Source organism: Lutra lutra, chromosome 16, assembly GCF_902655055.1.
Source record: "Lutra lutra chromosome 16, mLutLut1.2, whole genome shotgun sequence".
NCBI classification, from domain to species: Eukaryota; Metazoa; Chordata; class Mammalia; order Carnivora; family Mustelidae; genus Lutra; species Lutra lutra.
The window spans coordinates 44,090,701-44,109,368 of NC_062293.1; the positions used below are offsets into that span (position 1 = coordinate 44,090,701).

The 18,668-nt window shown below is 51.0% G+C and overlaps 1 protein-coding gene across 2 annotated transcripts in view; it reads right to left on the reverse strand.

Moving 5' to 3' along the window:
- Positions 1–18,668, reverse strand: part of SLC6A4 (solute carrier family 6 member 4) — a 31,725-nt gene that overhangs the window by 12,600 nt on the left and 457 nt on the right. For both annotated transcript variants that reach the window (XM_047706871.1, XM_047706872.1), the window contains exons 2-7: positions 6,962–7,415; positions 4,658–4,792; positions 3,111–3,330; positions 2,131–2,269; positions 1,469–1,603; positions 1,033–1,136 (exon numbers count right to left, since the gene is read on the reverse strand). In XM_047706871.1, the coding sequence (XP_047562827.1) occupies positions 1,033–1,136; positions 1,469–1,603; positions 2,131–2,269; positions 3,111–3,330; positions 4,658–4,792; positions 6,962–7,304 (1,076 nt within the window). In that variant the 5' untranslated portion in view covers positions 7,305–7,415. The remainder of the gene's footprint in view (positions 1–1,032; positions 1,137–1,468; positions 1,604–2,130; positions 2,270–3,110; positions 3,331–4,657; positions 4,793–6,961; positions 7,416–18,668) is intronic.

The window sequence follows — 18,668 nt, forward strand, 5'->3', positions numbered from 1 at the left end:
ATAAAATCTTAAAAAAAAATTGCTTGGAAGCAGGGTCTGGATTCGAGGCAGGGCCATGAGGGAGCCTTGGCCTCACATTCATAAAGTCCCCGGATTTAGACTTTTGACACTATGTGCAAATGAGGTATGAGCCTGTCCCAGGGATATCCTGACACTTTTTTATTTTTTATTTTTTTTAAATATTTTATTTATTTATTTGACAGAGAGAGAGAGAGATCACAAGTAGGCAGAGAGGCAGGCAGAGAGAGAGGAAACAGGCTCCCTGCTGAGCAGAAAGCCCGATGCGGGACTTGATCCCAGGACCCTGAGATCATGACCTGAGCCAAAGGCAGAGGCTTAACCCACTGAGCCACCCAGGTGTCCCTCCTGACACTTTTTTAAAAGAAGACCTCGTCATCCAACTTCAGGCTGGTGTCCCAGTGCAATGCCACATTGCTTAGGGCAGTTGTGGATTCCTTTGGAAGAGAAGGTGAACAGCACAATTAGATTGCTAGTCACTGTCTTCTGTGAGAGGGCACTCAAAGTTAACTTTAAAGATGATAAGCAATAGTGAAATCGTAATTGGTAAAACACTCCCTGTTTCATCTAAATTTCTGAAATGAGACTTTGCCACAAAAATCATGGTGGCATTTTGCCTTGTTCAAAATAGCTCAATACTTTTGTGAATATGTATATAAATAAATAATCACATTACAATTCTTGTTAAACACATTAATAAGTAAAATCGAAATATTTACTATATGTTGCAATTTTAAAAAATCTGCTGTGGAATTTCTTAATTAAAAAAATTTTGTGTGTGTATGAGAAGCTCTCACAAAACGGAAGTGGCCTGGGCCCCCTCTCAAACCCTGACTGGCCTGGGGAAGGCTATGGACCTGGTGGGTGCTCTGGCCATGGGGGAACTGGTCAGGGACCTGTGGGGTGCCTGGGCCCGGCCAAGCCTAAGGCCATTGTTTTGAGCACCTTCTTCTGGGCCAGCTGACAATGCTCACCCCACTTTCAAGCTTTGCCTGGGGAGCCCCAGATACTCACTGGTAACAGTTGTTGTTGAACTTGTTGTAGCTAGCGAAAGCCAACAGGACCCCAAAGCCAGGACCAAGAGAGAAGAAGATCTGAGCGGCAGCATCCACCCACACCTGGCAGCAGAGGTGAGGGTGAGGGTGAGGGCCAAGCCTGGGCCACACTCTGGCCTCCAGCCCTGGCTCCACACAAAGCGGAAAGACCAGCTCTCAGAGCTCCTCCCAGGGGCGACCACATACCATGTGCAAACCAATATGATTTCTATTCCTCACTTTGTAGCATAAGCCAATCCACTGCCCTTGACTGTACTTTTCATGCTTGTTCTTCTGATTTAAAACATTATTGCAGACGTGCCACTGAGCCTACATTTCTGTTGTCCCTACTGGAGGGACTAGTTTCCCTTAGTAAAATGACAGGCAGGTACCTCTCGTTTTCCCTGTTATCTTACCCCCGTCTCCAGCAGTTTCTGCCAGTTGGGTTTCAAGTAGAAGAGAACACCCCTCCAGGCTCCAGGGAGGGTGGCCCCCCTTACCAGCAGGACCAAAAGAATGATATAAGGGAAGGTGGCTGTCACCCATACCACCTGTGAGGGAAGGGGGCAGAAACACAGATTGTCAGCTTGTGGGTCTTGGTAGCTTTTATGCTTGAAAACCTCTAGGAAAGGAGATGGACCTCTTCTGTAACTATAGGAGGCAGGGTGATGTGGCAGAAATATCAGAGCCTTTAGAATCTGACGGGGATCTGATTCCCAGCTTGCCAATACTCCCACCTCCAGACCCACTTCCCACCTGCAATATGGGAAAACACCCAGCAAAGGACAAGACAGTAGCCAGTGGATATAAAGCATGGATCACAGCCCATCATGGGCTTTCAACAACTTACTGCCACGATTATTCATTGTGACACCATAGGAAGGGGTTAAAGGAATTTTTTTAAAAAAATCATACAATGGTTCCTGGGATTGGTCCATTTCTAGAATTCCTGAACAGATTTGGTGAAGAGAAATTGAGCATTGTGGATCGTGTTTGGTGTTGAAGGACAACAGTGCCCCTCTCTGTCTATGGCTGTCCAGGCTCCCGAGGGCCCCTTGGCAGCCAGAGTTCTCCTCACCTTGCCAGACATTTTGACACCTTTCCAGATGCTGAAGTAGATAACAGTGAAGATGCCCATGATGCAGAGGGTGAGCTGCCAGCTGATGCCCCCCAGGTCCTGAAGTCCCTTAGACCGATGGATCTGCAGGACATGGCGCCTGGAGCCAGTGAGAAAGAAAGGCGCGTGAGATGGCCTGCGCAGTGAGCGGCCCAGGCAGCATGCCAAGGGAAGGGACCGACATCGCGGCTCAAGGACCCAGCACTCGCTGAGCCTGAGAGTGGTGGCCCTGCCCATCCTGAGGGACAGAGCAGCAGAACAGCACATCCAGCCCACAGGCGCTGGGAAGAGTACTCAGCACCACCCACCCTCCCCCCACCCGGTAGACGACTCTCAGGCCCCCCCTTTTCTGGCTGGGGCAGCTTTTGGGTGTCTGGGTAGTAGGCCCCTTCCCACCCCAAAATCCCGCTCTCATGGTTGGCAGCTGCGGGAAAGCCCCGCATTGAGGAGTACGACGTACTCCAGGCATCCTCTTCCAAAGGGTAGGTCCCGCTTGTGAAGTGAACACATGAAACCAGAAACTCCTTGAATAGCGGCGGACTACTGCAGCAGGGGGAGGCTTTGATTCCCTGACAAGGTGCCAGGGCCAGAGCGGGGGCCCAGGAAGAAGGCTGGTTTTGACGCGGAGGAGTCATTTTGGAATGTGAACCAAGGGATCGGCCTGGGCACCTGGGGGCAGCCTGGCCTGGCACATTACAGAGGGCGGGGGAGGAACAGCGCAGAAGGCCAGATTAGGGAGCACTCAAGGTCGAGTCTCCCAGCTCCACATCAGCGTGGTGCCGGCCCTGCCGCTTGCTCACTTACAGGTACCCCTCTTGCCCTAAGGGCTTCATTTCCGGGACACCAGGAAAGAGAAGAGCCCCTCCCTCCCTCCGCGGAAGCCCCACCCCCGGGGGTGTGGCCTGCCTCTACCAGACCACCCCTCACTTACATGCACTTACGTGTAAAATTCTTCAGCGGGAGACGTCGAGTGCAGCGTCCAGGTGACGTTGTTCCCCGAGAAATAGTTGGTGCAGTTGCCGGTGTTCCAGGAGTTGGTGCAGCTGGTCCAGGGCAGCTGGTCGGTGAAGGAGGAGATGAGGTAGTAGAGTGCCCAGGCCATGATGGTGTTGTAGTAGGAGGCGATGTAGAAGGCGATGATGCAGATGGCGTAGCCGATCCCTGGGAGGGGAGTTGGGGGGGGGCACGTTTACAGGGCAGCCTGACAGTGACTGACAGACCCGGGGGGCCTTGTAGGGCCCTTGCAGCTCAAGGGAGCGGAGTGGGGGTTGCTGGGGGCTGCCATCCCCCTCATTCCCCAAGGCTCTGGGAGGTGGTGGACAAAGTGGCAATGTGGTAAATTCCTTAGATGTATTTGCAGGATCACACGTTTGAGAAACACACACACGTCTGTGCTGTTACTGCTTTAAACTCTATTTTGGTTGCTTTAGATTTTTTTAAAGTTTTTTTTTAATTATTATTTATTTGAGAGAGAGTGAGAGGGAGAGCACAAGGCGGGAAGGGTCAGAGGGAGAAACAGACTCTGCCCGGATGGGGGAGCCCCATGCGGGACCCCGGAATCATGCATGACCTGAGCGGAGGGCAGTCACTAAACTGACTGAACCACCCAGGCATCCCTATTTTGGCTGCTTTAAAAAAATACTTTTATTTGAATACAGCTGACACACAACGTTACGTTAGTTTCAGGTGGACAACAGGTGATTTGAGGATATATATGTAACGCTCTACTCACCACAAGTGTGGCTACCATCTGTCTCCACACGACGCTATGACAGCAGCTGTGACAGCACTATATTCCTGATGTGGTGCCTTTCATCCCCATGACCGATTCATACCATAACGGGAAGCCTGTACCTCGCAGTCCCCTTCACCCATTTTGCCCATCCCCCACCTCTTGCCCTCTAGCAACCATTAGTTTATCCTCTATAGTTATAGGACTCTATTAGATCTACTATTATTTATTTTCTAAAATGCTTATTTTTATCATTACTATTTTTGTTTATTTATTTATTTAAGATTTTTATTTATTTATCTGACAGAGATCACAAGTAGGCAGAGAGGCAGGCAGAGAGAGAGGGAAGCAGACTCCTCGCAGAGCAGAGAGCCCGATGCGGGGCTCGATCCCAGGACCCTGAGATCATGACCTGAGCCGAAGGCAGAGGCTTTAACCCACTGAGCCACCCAGGCACCCCATTAAGTTTATTTATTTTTTAGTAATCGCTACACCCAGTGTGGGGCTCAAACTCATGATGCTGAGATTAAGAGTCACATGCTCTAGTAACCAGGTGCCCCAGGTTTGCTTTTAATTGCCATTTATTTTGTTTCTCTTTAACAACCGCATACCACTCGAGCAGTCAAAAACTTAGTACTCAAGTCATCGCCCAGAGATACCTTCAGGCCCAGCTGATTCCAGAAGAAGGTCCCCAACTCCCATACTCTCCCCTGCAGGACCCACCTACCCACCCACCCACTCAAGCCTTTTGGTTACCTTTGAAAATCGGGCAGATTTTCCTCCATATGGAAATGCATCCGTTTCGGTGGTACTGGCCCAGCGCAAGCTCCATGTAGAACAGTGGGATCCCCCCGAAAATGGCCATAATCGTGTAGGGCAGGAGGAAAGCCCCTGAGGCAGATGAAAGACAATTTCACCCCCTGCCCACATCTGCACCAGGACAGCCCAGCTGATCGGGACACCTAGGGTCGCGCTGAGATTCACGGGGCGCTAAGATGCTCAAGTCTAATGAAGCCACTCTGTGCTGCGTGACCTCACACTGTGGTCTCCTGGACTTAGCACCTTCCCAGAGCTCCATGGTCAAATGGGGCTTTAAGAGAGTTAACAAAGGCAGCTGAGAGTACATGGAAAGAAAGCTGGGTTCAGGATCAACAAGAAAGCCTGGGTTCCGGGCCCTGGAATGGGTTGCACATCAACCCACCCTGAGAACCAGGGTCACTGCCCCTCCTGGAACATGTTTCCTCTCCTATGAAATGACAGTGGCACATGAAGCCAGCCACACACGGAATCACTGGTGAGCTTAAGGACACAGATCCACCCACACCCCCGACACGGAAGTTCCAGGTGTGGGTGTCACAACAAAAATGTGCGACCCGCCCAGGTGATTCTGATGCAACCAGAGCTTAGGACCCTTGAGACAGATCACCTGTGACAACCTGCACCAGGGCTCCAATAATCGGCAAGTTCCTGAATTCCTATCTGTGGCCGTCCCTATCGTTCCTGGCTCAGACCCTTGTCACTGATATGTGACTCTATTCCCGTAACTCCACTAAGCCAGAACGCTCCCTTCGGAGCAGCCTTGGCAGGTGTGTCTGAGAAAGGTAGTTTGTCACAAAAGGAGGACGCCTGGAGCTGCTGCATCACCAGGGATGCTGGCATCCCCAGCTCTTGTAGTGACACAGAATTTGGGAACACCGAGGTGGGGATTGCTCACCTGTCGCCTGAGTCTCAGTCCAAAGGGTGGGTCAGCTGTGATTTCCCCCCCTGACTTTCCCTTCCAGAAATTGCTTTGAACCTAGAAACTGGAAGTTGGGGCAACTTGGAAAGGTCCCACCTCACTTACAACTGCTCTGGGTACATCTGGCTTGGGAATAAGAACCACATTGTGTTCTCATGGTGGCATTTGCCCAACGGGGCTTGACTGGCTGAATGGTGGGGAATGAGTGTGGGACAAACGTCCCCAGCGCCTTATAGAAGGTGAGCCCTCTCCAGCTGGAGATAACTTCCCTCCTCCTGGGCAGGGAGGGCTGGGCTTCCCACATCCCCCCCCCCCCCCACCAGTCCCCAGCTGCCTTTGCGGCCACGTGGATCTAGTTCCTTTAAAAATGAGGCAAACCTAGGCAACTCCACGTCAGGCCATGGAGGAAATGAGGACACTAATGAATTCTCCCCAAGCTTCATTTCAGCCGCCCTCCCAAATCAGCTACCAGAGCTTCTGTCAAAATAAATAATGACTGATTTGACTTCCATTTCTCGTCCTTGTCCCATTTTTGATAGCCAGTCCAGCGTCAACACAGAGGCACCGTACATTACTCACTCCTCTCCACTCTACTCTCTGCAGCTTCCACAGCCCTGCCTATAGTCCGCTACTCTTTTTGATAATCTACCAGTTAACTGCTCTGAAGTGTTGGGGGTGGAAAGAGGAAAAGGAGATAATCTCTAGCCTCAAAAATCTAACAGTCTTGGAGGAGACAGAAGGCAGATCCAGTGTCTGGCTTGGGGTTATTATTAAGGCCATGCTGTGGCTGGGTTCAACTCTGGGTCATGCTTAGATTCCAACTCAAGACTCCGGACCTGAGCAGAAGCCCTTCTCTGACCACACACAGGTCCAAAGGTCCCGGAGGGCCTGGGACCCTGGAGCCACTTCCCAGTTTCTCCTCAGACAGATCTAGCCTCTCTGGCCTCTGCCGATCAAAGCCCACACAGGGCTGATGGCCATTCTCACATCCCGCTGTGAACGTGCAATTGGGACCTACGGGGATGGGAAGGGAAGGGGGCCCTTCCACACATGAAGCACAAGCACGCAGAGAATCTGGCAAGGTCAGGTTTGGGAGAGCTTTTATCTGACTTCCTAACCCAGGGAGCCTCAGACATGCTGACTGAACATTGGGCTTACTGGGAACCCATCTTTTGGACCAGTTTGAAAGTCCAAGCAGTCATGTTCTGAGACTCATCAGTTTAGACAAGACAGAAAAGACATGATCTCTGTTGTGGCCTCCTGAGAGGACCTTAAAGACCATCACCGGCTCCGAGCCTCTGTTTGTGGCCCAAGATACTGACCCCCTCCATTCTGGTAGCAGATGTAGGGAAAGCGCCAGACGTTGCCCAAGTCCACCGCATAGCCAATGACAGAGAGGAGGAAATCCATCTTCTTGCCCCAGGTCTCCCGCTCCCCTTGGTGAGCCTCGGCGACTAGGGCGGTGGTGGCAGCTGGAAGGGCATGCTGAGTGTCGTCTCCGGCACCAGGGCTCGGCACCGCTGAGTACCCATTGGAGATGTGGCCAGACTCCACCTTATCCTCAGGGACAGGGACCCCCTTCTGCAGAACTCCATTTTCCTGACAATCGTCTTTATCCTTACACGCGGGCAGCTCCTTCTGGGAATTTAAGGGCGTGGTCTCCATCCTGCTGGCTAGGGGACTATAACGACACCCATCTGCGGAAGTCCCCAGCTGAATTCAGGGCTCAGATCCTGGGATCTCCTCCGAGCTTTGTTATCAGCGGGATTGAGAGCTCTGTTGGAAAGGCACACAGTGAAGGGAGAACAGAATTACGCATTCTCCTTGTCTTTGGTATTAACAAACATGGTAAACTCCGTTAATTAATGGGATTACAAAAGCATCTGTCAAGCGTAAAACATCCTGTTTGCTATAGGGCAGTCAATAAAATCAACCCAGTTTTCAACCTAGATGAGGTATCAAATCACAGTCAAGTCATCTGAAAAGGAAAAAAACCTGAAACAATAAAACAAACAGGAATGGACAGCAAATCACCCAGGTCTCGCGTCAGCTTTAAGAACAAGGGACCGACTTCAGTTTGAGGGACCAGCGCCGCATCCTGGAGCTCACCAGTCACCCAGAAGAAGGTAGGAAGAGAGCTTGCTTCACCAATGCTCTGCAGAGCACTTACCTTGTCCTGGATGCTGTGCGGGGAAAAGAAACCCAAAGAAAGGAGCTGTTGCTGCCTGCCAATAAATTAGGACGGTCCTAAGCCCTTTACGCCAAGCATGCCGTGTATTTTACATAAATTATAGGTATGGCTTTGAAAGGACGAGAGTAAAGGCACCCCTAGCTCCTCAGCTGTAGACTTTTCCCCTCTTCCCGGGCTCCAGCCCTTAGAGATTCTAGCTGCTTCTGGGTGTGTCCAATCCGTCTGTGCTTTGCAGAGCTGCCTTCGCCTCGTGCCTCTGCGGGTCTGCCCAGGCTTTGAAGGGCCCTGCTGCTCACCGTGGGTTCTGCCAGCCTCTCCCAGCGGTCCTGAGCCAGATACACCTGTTATTCGGCAATAGTGGGCAGGCAGGGAGAGCCGGAAGAGCCAAGGAGAGGAGCGTGAGGGTTACAGATGCCGGCATGGCCGGTGTCTCTGAGCCCACACAGCCTGGTGGCGAGGGCTGGCCGGGACCTCGGCACCTCCACAGCCCTGCTGGGGCCTTGGTGCGGGGAAGTCAGAGCAGCAATCGGGACCCAGGCCTCGTACATCAAATGTGGAGCAGAAATTCGAGCCCTTTTGGACTTTAAACCTATGGCCTGTTGTAAAGTCATCAGGAGCCAAGACCTGCCAGCTCACTTCATTTCATCTGGGCCTGAACTCTTCAAGCTCTTGAAATAATCTGGGAGTTGAAACAGGTTTCTGTTTAGCTCAGGTCACATTCTACCTTTCGAGATGTCCAGGGTGAGCTATTGCTGTTCACAGCTCCAAAAATCTGCTATTACCCCTTCAAATCCAACAGCTGGCGGATGGCTAGAAATGGACGGCTAATAAAAAATGGCCATGTCTGTCTCCTACCTCTCTGGGGCTTTCAGTGACCAGAACTGAACTGTCCACACGTGGAAACGTGAAGATAAAAATGTAGCAAGGAATGAGAGCAGAGGAATGGATTCACACCGATGACTGCGTACATAAATATTGGCAAGGGCAAGAAATGACCGAGAAATGACTTAGAGCTCTGTGTTCACTGGGTTCCTTTCTCTGTAAAGCAGAAAATAAAAATTTTAAAGGGCTTGATTGTTGCCAGAAAGATTACAGCCACAAGAGAGAGACCAGCCAGCTCCATGACTCTAGGGGACAGGGTGGGTGTCCCGTGTTCTACCCTTTCTACCTGCTTGGCCCCCACCCCTGACCCCACCCTGGGCTCAAGGTTGCTCACAAATGAACATGAATTTTGATAAGGAGTGATCTAGATAAAACCCCATTGTGCCCATCTTTATGCTGCTCTCAGCCTCTCCCTGTCCCCCTCCGTGGAGCCCTCGGGTTAACCACCCATTCTCTCATCCACCATAAGCCACCACGTACCAGGCCGAGGGATTTTTTTAAAGTTCATTATTTTTTCGAGAGATGATGAGGCGTCAGAGTATTTAAACTCAGAGCTAAATTAAACCTGCCCTTTGTGGTCTCTGGTTGTGTTGTCTGAAGCAGGCCTCCACACTTGCCTTCAGCCTCAATCATCGGCCTATTGTCTGCATTGAACACTGAAGAACTTGAAGGTCAGATGACAGAGATAAAGGGCTTTACCATGTGCAACCCCATGGCACCCAATGGGCAGAGCCAGCCTTGACCAAGGCTCCCCCTCCCCCACCTTTCTTTCTCCACCTTCGAATTTTTACCCCGAGCTTTTGCAGGAACTTCTCCCTATCTGGAATACCGCATTGCTGCTCGCATTGAAACTGCCGCTCAGGGGACCTCACCCCCAGCTGGCTCAGTGCCTGGAGCGCGTGACTCTTGATCTCAGGGTCATGAGTTCGAGTCTCAGGTTGGGTGTAGAGATGACTTAAAAAACAAAACAAAAAAACTGCAGCTCAAGGAGCAGCTACACCATCCAGTCATTCTCTGGCACATTTCCCCATGGTCTATGGGAGAGACACATCACCCATCTCCGAAGAGTATCGTGGTCGGGGGAGCCTTAGCCATACTAGTGACTCTGTGAACTTCCTCAGGCCTGGGTCGAGTTCTAGGTTTCCTGTACACTCTCTCCTGGGGAAGCTTGCAGGGAGGCTGGACAATGCGCGTGTGTTGCTGAATTTTTCCGAGCAATGTATGTTCTTCAGTATCTTCAGGGGGTCCGTCCCCTAAAGCAACGGATCTCGATTTCTTGGCACTGCCCCGACCAGCTCCTAGAAGAATAGTATGTGCTTCTCTATTTTTGTTGTGAGCATTACAAAGACCTTGCTTCCTGATATATCCCCCAGCACTTTTTTTTTGTTTTTTTAATTACATCAACAGGCTGAAATGGCCCAAGTCCTAAGAAAGCAGGTTAAGAGGGATCCTGTGCTGACTCATGACTTTAAGCCGGTCACTGTCCAGCCAGCTCCGCTCTCTGGCACTCCTGATCACAGACCCTGGGGTACAAACGCAAGTTACAGCCACCCAAAGCCACCAAACGGGCAGGAGATACACATCTCTTTTTTTTCTCTGCTTCTCCCAACTGGAAAAAAGCTCCTCCCGGAGACTCATCCAGACAGCCAGGAGACCACGGCCTGGCCCGGACCCCCTTCTGCCCGAGGCTCTCGTGCTCCTTTCCTACTTTTATGATTCTATAGAGCACTGGCCACCTTTTCCTACTGAGTCCAGCAGATCACCGTTGAGAGCAGGCTGCCCTGGGAATATAGAAGTAAAAGTTAAGAAAATTGGCTTCTACGAATGTTCTCTTCAAAGCTTTCTTTTTTAAAAGATATTTTTATCCTGCTGGGTAGAGGTTGCAAACGAGGTCACTGTTACAGCTGTGACCTCCTCCAGGCAGCCTTTGAGTTTCTCCGTGGCCAGAGAAAGCCCCAGAAGCCTTCCTTTGCACCTCAAATGTGGGCTCTTGCACCAGCAGACCAAGTGACAGGCTGGGGTGGCATGATGTCATGCTGCTCCTGGGTGGGATGACAGCCTGACACGTGGGACCCTCATCCCCAAATCTCCGGACACAAGCAGCACGGTGATGCCTCTGGCAGGCTGACAGTCTGCTTTCTGTCCACACTCCTGCTTCCTCTCAGCCCAGGGGGTGGCCTAAGATACCCCACTCCCCCCCCCCGCCCCCCCCACACATATACCCTTCAGGAGAAAGGATTGTTTCTATTTAAACTTCGGGTCAAATCTCCATTCCCCTTCCCACAAACCCTGCTTTTGGAACCAGGGGAACCAGCATCAGAACAAGCACGTAATTACAGCAATTAGTCATGAAACCACCCAGACCTTTGGAAATGGCCATGACCTGACTTGTCCGTTGGACATCCATCAGCACATTCTAAGCAGAAACACTGGAGAAAGTTTGTACTTTGACTTCACTTGTTGAGATCAAAGTGAGTTCATGTCTTGGGACACTTGGTTTCCATTTTCAAAAACCAAACCAGACCCAGCACGGATGATGGGTGTACCACAAGAACAGAGTAATTATAGGTCAGATGGCCAAGTGGAAATTTGCCTTCTCTCTTCAGAGAGGGCGTCTGACGTTCCCAACACACCTCCCTGAGGACCAGAGCGATGACAAAGCTCTGGTGCCCATTGCTGGGGAGCCCCTGGGCTTGGCAACACTAATTCTGCAAAGGCACACTGTATGCCTACTACATGCCAGGCAGGCTCTCAGAGGCAAGGCAGGTGCAGTCCTGCCTGCATGGAGTTCATGGAACAAGGCCAAGCTTCGACTGCGGGAAAACAGTACTTGTGCCGAAGGAGGGAGAGGCAGGGGTGCTCGAAATCCCTGTTGTGCCTCCCTTTGAAAACAGAGCTTCCTGTGGACTGATGCAGCGTGTTGAGGTAGCTCACATTTCAAGCCCCAAGATGCCTTCAGAGTCTACAAGTCATCCCTTTTTCCCTATTGTGCAGTTTCTGTCACAGGAGGCCCAGATGTGAGTGGGTTCTGACTCACAGTCGCCCAAAGCATAAACGCCCAGGAGCCCAAAGGGACTCCTGGCTCACCTTTCAAACAAAACAGACTTCACCATGTGAATGGGGAGCACAGGGAAAACCTGCCTGTTTTTGGACCAAAAGGGCTAGAAATGAACACTGCTTTCCCAACCAAAGAATTCTTTGTGTGAGACCGACAGTTCAATTTTTTGGAGTGGGATTAAATAGTCTCTAATCCTGAGGGCCGTCTGGGCCAATCATCACGAGAAAGGACAAGGGTCTCCTGTCCAGAACTTGCCCTGCCTGGGGGAGGGGGGAACTTCGAACGTCTCTGCACAGAGTGCTGAGTAGAGAGGATGAGCCCTCGGTGGTGTAGTCGACATCGCTCCAGAGGCCGCACTAACATGCTGTGAGTTGTTTACCTTGTCAGTGTCTAGCATAGGGACAATGTCAATAAATGACAGGGCGTTGACAGCCACTGGGCCACCACACGTATGCCGTCCCTCCTGCCATCCAGCTTCACACCCCAGTCAGGCAGACCGGGGTCCAGAGGTGAAGTGACTGCACCCCATTCCACGAGCCCTCCCTGTGATCGTTCCTCCCAATCAGCTCCTCTCCATGGGGTCACTGGGAAAGCTGTAAACAGCAGAGTCCTGGGCTGCCGTCCCAGAGATTATAATTCAAGAGATCCATGTGGGTGCTGCATGCTTAACGGGTGCCCCTGTTTCATCAGGGGCAGGTGGGCCATTGAGCGCCCCCAAGTGTATCCCCACCCCAGGCCATTGCTGCCCGAATTATCCCGCATCCTTGGAGGCCTGGGTTCAGTTTCTATCCACGAAGCTTCACTCACCACCCCAGCCCAAAGGATCTCTCTCTACTCTGTATGATCATCAGAATGTCACTCGTCACTGATTAGTAGGTGTCATTAGTCATCCTTTTACGTCTGTTCGCTTTGGATGCCTTTGGTAGCAGGGGTCGTGACCCACACATCTCTGGGCTCAAATACGGGCACGGCCGCCAGAATGGAGGTTGTATTTTGGGTTCCTTGGGTGCAGGGCCTGGGGAGCCCCAGCCACAATGCTGGTGGTTTTGAGCCTCAAGTGAGGCACAACCCTTTGGTCCCCAGGCTCCCATTCTCAGGGGCCCTGCCCCAATCCTCACCCATTGGCAAGATGAGCTGCGCATCTTGGCTGGAGGAGGGGGGCTGTCACAACAGTCATTTCCATAGACTCTGGACTAGAAAAGACGGACATGTCTGGGATTAAAGAAGAGTCTGGGTTGTGCTTTTAGACTCTGAAACAAGTACCAGCAGGCACACCCATCAGCGGTCTGTGTTCCAAATGTTCATGCATGAGTTGCTTGTTTGGAACGTGGGATGTGTTTTCTCCCTACAGAAATCCACCTTATAAAGGGCGGGTAGCCTCCCAAACTCACTTACAGAATCCTGGTTTGCCCGGAAAATCCAGAAACATCTAAAATGTAAGCTGTGGGACACAGCTTTGTGAAGTACGACAAAAGGGGGTGCGGGGACAATGAAGCTGATTGGGAGGTATCTGTCACCCATCATCTCTCTGGCCTCACGCTCTTTCTGGGTCTTGAGCAGAACTTCAGGAGAGGACAGGAAGTGGGGAGACTCTTGGCAGGTTCTATGGAGGGGTCTTTGGGCAGCCTTCTAAGAGCTGTAGAAGGTGAAGACACACAGTTTCTATCACATTGAACCCCACAACTCACAACTTTTTGCTGAAAACGAAACCTCTGTCGCTGTGTCTCAGCGTGGACAGGCCAGGAGAGGACTTGGGAAACTCAAACAGCCGATGTGCTAGATCAGGCAGGCTGAGGAGTGCCCCTTATACCTTCGAAACCCTACTTTATTGTTGTAATGCAATCTACGCCATAAATAGAAATCAAGATCAAAAAATGGGGCAGATTCCAAACACAGATTTTCTCGTCCTTAATACAAAGTAGATCACTACAACTACTTTTGCGTAAAACAGACATGATTAGGCCCACAAACAGAGCCGGTGGTGGGGAGGGTGGAGAACACCAGCCCCCACCTTACCCCAGGGGCGGCTGGGGGTGGGTGTTAGGAAGTGAGGGTAGATTTACCTGTGGCAGCTGAGCCAAGCAGAGAGAGAGGGGGCAGGGAGAAAGGGATTTGAAGTCGAATTAAGTACAGTGGGAGTGGTGCAGGCAAGAGGAAAGGGGGAGCCACCCGTTTTTCCAGGCGGGGCAGGGAGGACACAGCAGCCCAGGGCTGAGGTCAAGCAGCAGAGAGGAGGGGCCCACAGAGGCCACAATATGCTTCTGCTTTAGGAAATGTTGCCTGCAGGGACCTACACTCTTAGGTCAAGAAGTTCTGAAATGTGCTTTACAGTGTGTTGTGCACGCGGCTTGGGGACATTCATGAAAATCAGTTCATCGTTACATAGTACTGACCTAGGCCTCGGATGCACAGAGGTGGGGGCAAGAGGTGGTTTCCGACCCCTGTGAGTCTCTGGTCTCAAGAAGTAACCCTCTATCCTACAGAGGACACCCTTGAGAGAGTGGGGGAAATTTAAATAAGGGCTGTGATATTTGTGTATTTCATAAAAGTTGATCCAATTGTGTCCCAAATGTGATAATAACGGGGCCATGCCTATGTAGGGTCAATGTCCTCGTTCTTAGGAGACAAAATGTCAAGTATTTAGATGTCTGCAAACTCTTGAGTTTCAACAACAAAAAAAATTATGTGCTATATAGATTGTCTCACTGTTACACAAATTATGTCATACATATTATACAGAATGAATCAAACTACATATAGTACACGTGCAAAAATTAGAGCAAGTGGACACACAAACATGACAAAATGTTAATGACTGGCAGCTCTGAGGGAAGAAGTTTCACCAGGCCATTTCTCTGAATTTTCAGTTGAAATGTTTTAAAGATTTTATTTATTTGACAGACAGAGATCACAAGTAGGCAGAGAGGCAGGCAGAGAGAGAGAGGGAAGCAGGCTCCCTGCTGAGCAGAGAGCCTGATAACTGGCTCAATCCCAGGACGCTGAGATCATGACCTGAGCTGAAGGCAGAGGCTTAACCCACTGAGCCACCCAGGAGCCCCTCAGTTGAAATGTTTTAAAAGAAAAAACTGGGGGGAGGAAAATCATTCTAGTCTTCAGAGCGCTGGGAAACCTCCAGTCAGTCAGATCTCCCTGTGGGCCCAGGGTGCGCCCAGAATAGCATATCTACTTTCTCCTCTCTCTCTCTGGGCAGAGCCTCCCTCCCCTTTCCTCCGGACTCTGCTCCTTTCCTCTGAAACAAGAAAAAGAGCCAGCTAGCTGGATTAGTGTTCAAAAAAAACCACACCCGGGGGAGAGGAAAGAACAGAGGTGCAGGAGACACAAGTTCCAGGCAGGGCTGAGCCCTCAGAGCCAAGGGTGAGCTGGAGTAAACCACAGGGGACCTGGAGCCCTGCCAGCTTGGCCCCTCCCTAAAATCGAGGGAGTCCCTTAGTGAGAGGGAAAAAATTCCGTTTATCTTCATTCAGCAGCTCAGTAGTAATGGAAATAAAATGTTCTTTTTCTTTGAATGTGCCAAGAAAAAAATCATACAAAAACATAAGGGAAAGGCCCCGCTGACTTGCTCCCTCTAATGCAGCCTGCCTCCCAGCCTCCAGCTCCGCATTCCCCCAGAGCACACAGCTGGCTCTCCCAGATCTGCCTTGGCCTTGTCGCCACGTCCCCCCAGCCCCACCCCACTTCTTCCCTCCCTACCTCAAATAATGGCATAAAGAGCTGGACCTCAGGATCCCAGGAGTCCTTCCCCATGCCATCTCCCACTTGTCAGTGTCTGGAGACCCTGGTCACCGGGCCAGCCCCAGAGGATATGACCCCCACGTCTCCATACTGCTGGGATTCATCTCTCGCTCTGCAGTCCAGGGGGTTCGGGGATTACTGACAGGATATCCAGTCCTGGCTTTTAGAAAGCCTATCACTTGGGGGCCCCTGGCTGGCTCAGTCAGTGGAGCCTACGACTCTTGATTTCAGGACTGGGAGTCTGAGCCCCATGTTGTGTGTACGGATAACTTAAAAACAAAATAAAATAAATGAATTAAAAGTAAAAAATCTAGGGGCGCCTGGGTGGCTCAGTCAGGTAAACATTTGCCCTCAGCTCAGGTCATGATCCTGGGATCCTGGGATCAAGTCCTGCTTCTGGCTCCCTGCTTAGCGGGGAGTCTGCTTCTCCCTCTGCCCCTCCCCTGCTCATGATTTCTCTCTCAAATAAATAAAGAAAATCTTAAAAAAAAAAAAAAAAGTAAAAAAGCCTATGGCTTAAATACCCACTAATGAATAACATTGGCTGAGGTTGGGGTGGTAATCAGGGAAGACAGAAGGCCAACGGCCTCATACCGACCTCATCTCTAAGCATTTTGTCACCCCACACAAGGCTGGGAGCACACTCCCTTGCTTTAAAAACGTGTTCTTGACCCCCAGTAAATGAGGAGTCATCTCCCCAGTCACCAGCAGCCAGTTCCAGTCAGGCTGAGGGAGCGCCCCTGCACAGAGTCTGTACTCAGAGATCATTTCGGAAAATGGACCCAAGTCAGTATGATAAGCTGTGCCTAGAAAGAGGGGGGGTGTGTTCAGCCTCTGGTGGGTCTAGCACCCACCCGAGAAAAGCAGTTCACCCTCTGCTCAGGGAAAATCCCTTCTGCCAGGTGTCTCCCACAGGCCACTTTCATCTATTTTCCACCCGGGTCCCTTCCGGCAAGATGCCCACTTTTCTTTCCTTAGGGTGCTAGAAGGTTCAGCCCAGAGACTAATTGCCCCAGGAATGGAGAAGTAGGGCGATTTATCAGATCTTTGACTCCACACCAAGCCTGTGACTGTTACGTGGAAACACCACAGTCCTCAGAGGACCCCGGCGCTGACCGGCAACAGATGCGTGACTGGAAGGAAAATGGGCAGAACCCAGATCTTACTGCCTGGAGGCCGTTGCTATCGCTCCACACTCTGGGTGTCCTGCAAAGGGGATGTGGGGGGTGGGGAAACCCAGGCTCCTGTTTCCTGTGGGTGGTTGAGGTGCAGGATTTGACTTGTGCAAACCTCTGCCTTCCGGTGACCCCTGGGGGTCCCCAGGGAACCCTGACTGGACGGCAACATCTGGGCAGAGTCCCGGGGCTCGGGCATTTGGCAGCATCATTTCCAGTTGTGTTTGCTTAAAGCAGAGAGATTAGGGTCACAGTCACAGGAGTGGAGGGGACTCGGACATCTGGTTATGCGGGGCCCTCTTCTGCCGCTCACTTGGAGCTGAGGAGCTGAGCTGTGATGGGAAGAACTAAGGTGTGAGGTAGCTTCTGACAGAAAAATTACTCCCTTTGGTCACACAGGCATCTTTCTTAAAAAAAAAAAAAAGTGAAATCATGACCGTATCCTGTTGGTTTATTAAGCCAAATTGAAATTAAACTTCTTCAGGCAGCCCTGCCTTTTTTCTCTCAAATTAAACCATTTGGTGATATGAAGGAGAAGGGACTGCCCCTCACTGGCTTCATTCGTGGAATCATCTGTTTCTCTTCAGAAGGGGATATCGGGGATGTTTCTGCAAGCCTGCCCTCGGAGACGACCCCCTCCAGCCAAGCACCCCCACACCATCGCACACAACCCATTTGTGAAGCTCTTGGCCATGCTTCTCTGAGTTTCATCAAAATACTCTCCCAACTCTAAATATCCCCCACAGAGGAATTTCCGAGGTTTTCCTGATTCCACTGAAGCTTCAGCATCACTCTGTCCCCACCCTCACCCCTCTGCCCACCCTTAGTATATGTTTTTTAAGCAAGAGACGGAGAAAAATGGGTTTGAGGAACTGCCCTGCTCTTAGATTCCTGAAATGTCCCACGGGCATCACCAGAGCACTGAGGGGCCTTCTGATGAATTGTGAAGCAGTCTCAATCTGCTCTTGCTCGAGTTCAGTGAAAAAAAAAAAGAAAGAAAAGCCCATATACAAAATGGCTTGCTTAGTTAGCCCTATCAGAACCGGACTCTCCTCAGGGCACTGGGAGCAGCCAAACCCACCCCAGTCCGTGGTAGGAAAACCCCCTTTGGGCACCAGCGGCTCCACACAAAAGCAAGGACTAGGACAGAGTCAAAGCTGTGTGTTTCCCTCCACTGCTCAAAACCCAAATGCTAATGCTCCTCCGTGTCATTAAACCTAAATCCCAATGTTGCTTCCTTAGACATTTTTCCTATGTAACTGAAGGCAAAACACATTAAATATTTGATCCAGTCTTAGCATGATGAGAGCTAGCGGACTCATAAATAATCCACTGACCTGGTTCATTTTTCTGGACAAAATTGAGCATAAAAGTACACGCACACACACACACACAAGTGCTGGTAACGCCTGACTCTTAGAAGTCTCCCCCTCTCAGATTCTTCAGAACCCCAAGTGAACCAGAAATTCTTTACGCAAAAGACCCAGTGCCAAAGGAGATGTGCTCCCTCGGGTCCTTCCACTCCAGAGAGTGTTTTCAAAGATATTTAAATGCACACGTTTTCTTCAGCAACTGACGGTTCCACGCTTGAACCGTGTAGAACAGCTCGCTGGAGTCTGAGTTTCCCATAAATTCTGAATGGCCCGGGAGGTGGCTGAGCGTGCACCAGCTCTGCCAGTGGGAACAACCCAGGCGCACGGAGACTCGTCCCACTTAAGAGTCCATTCAGAGATTCCTCTAGATCCTTGGGCATTTCTGTCAACCAGAAGCCTCCCTGCAGAAACGCCTCTGCACGCAGCCACCTGCCCGCCACGGCGGTAAGGGACCAAACCCGAGCTGCGAGCTGAAACTAAAGCAACTTTTCCCCACGAGCGGGACAAAACGCTTAGCCTAAAGCACATCTTCACAGGGTCTTGCTCTGGTCCCCAGGCCATCGGAACAGCCCCCGCGGGTGGCAGACTAAAGAGCCC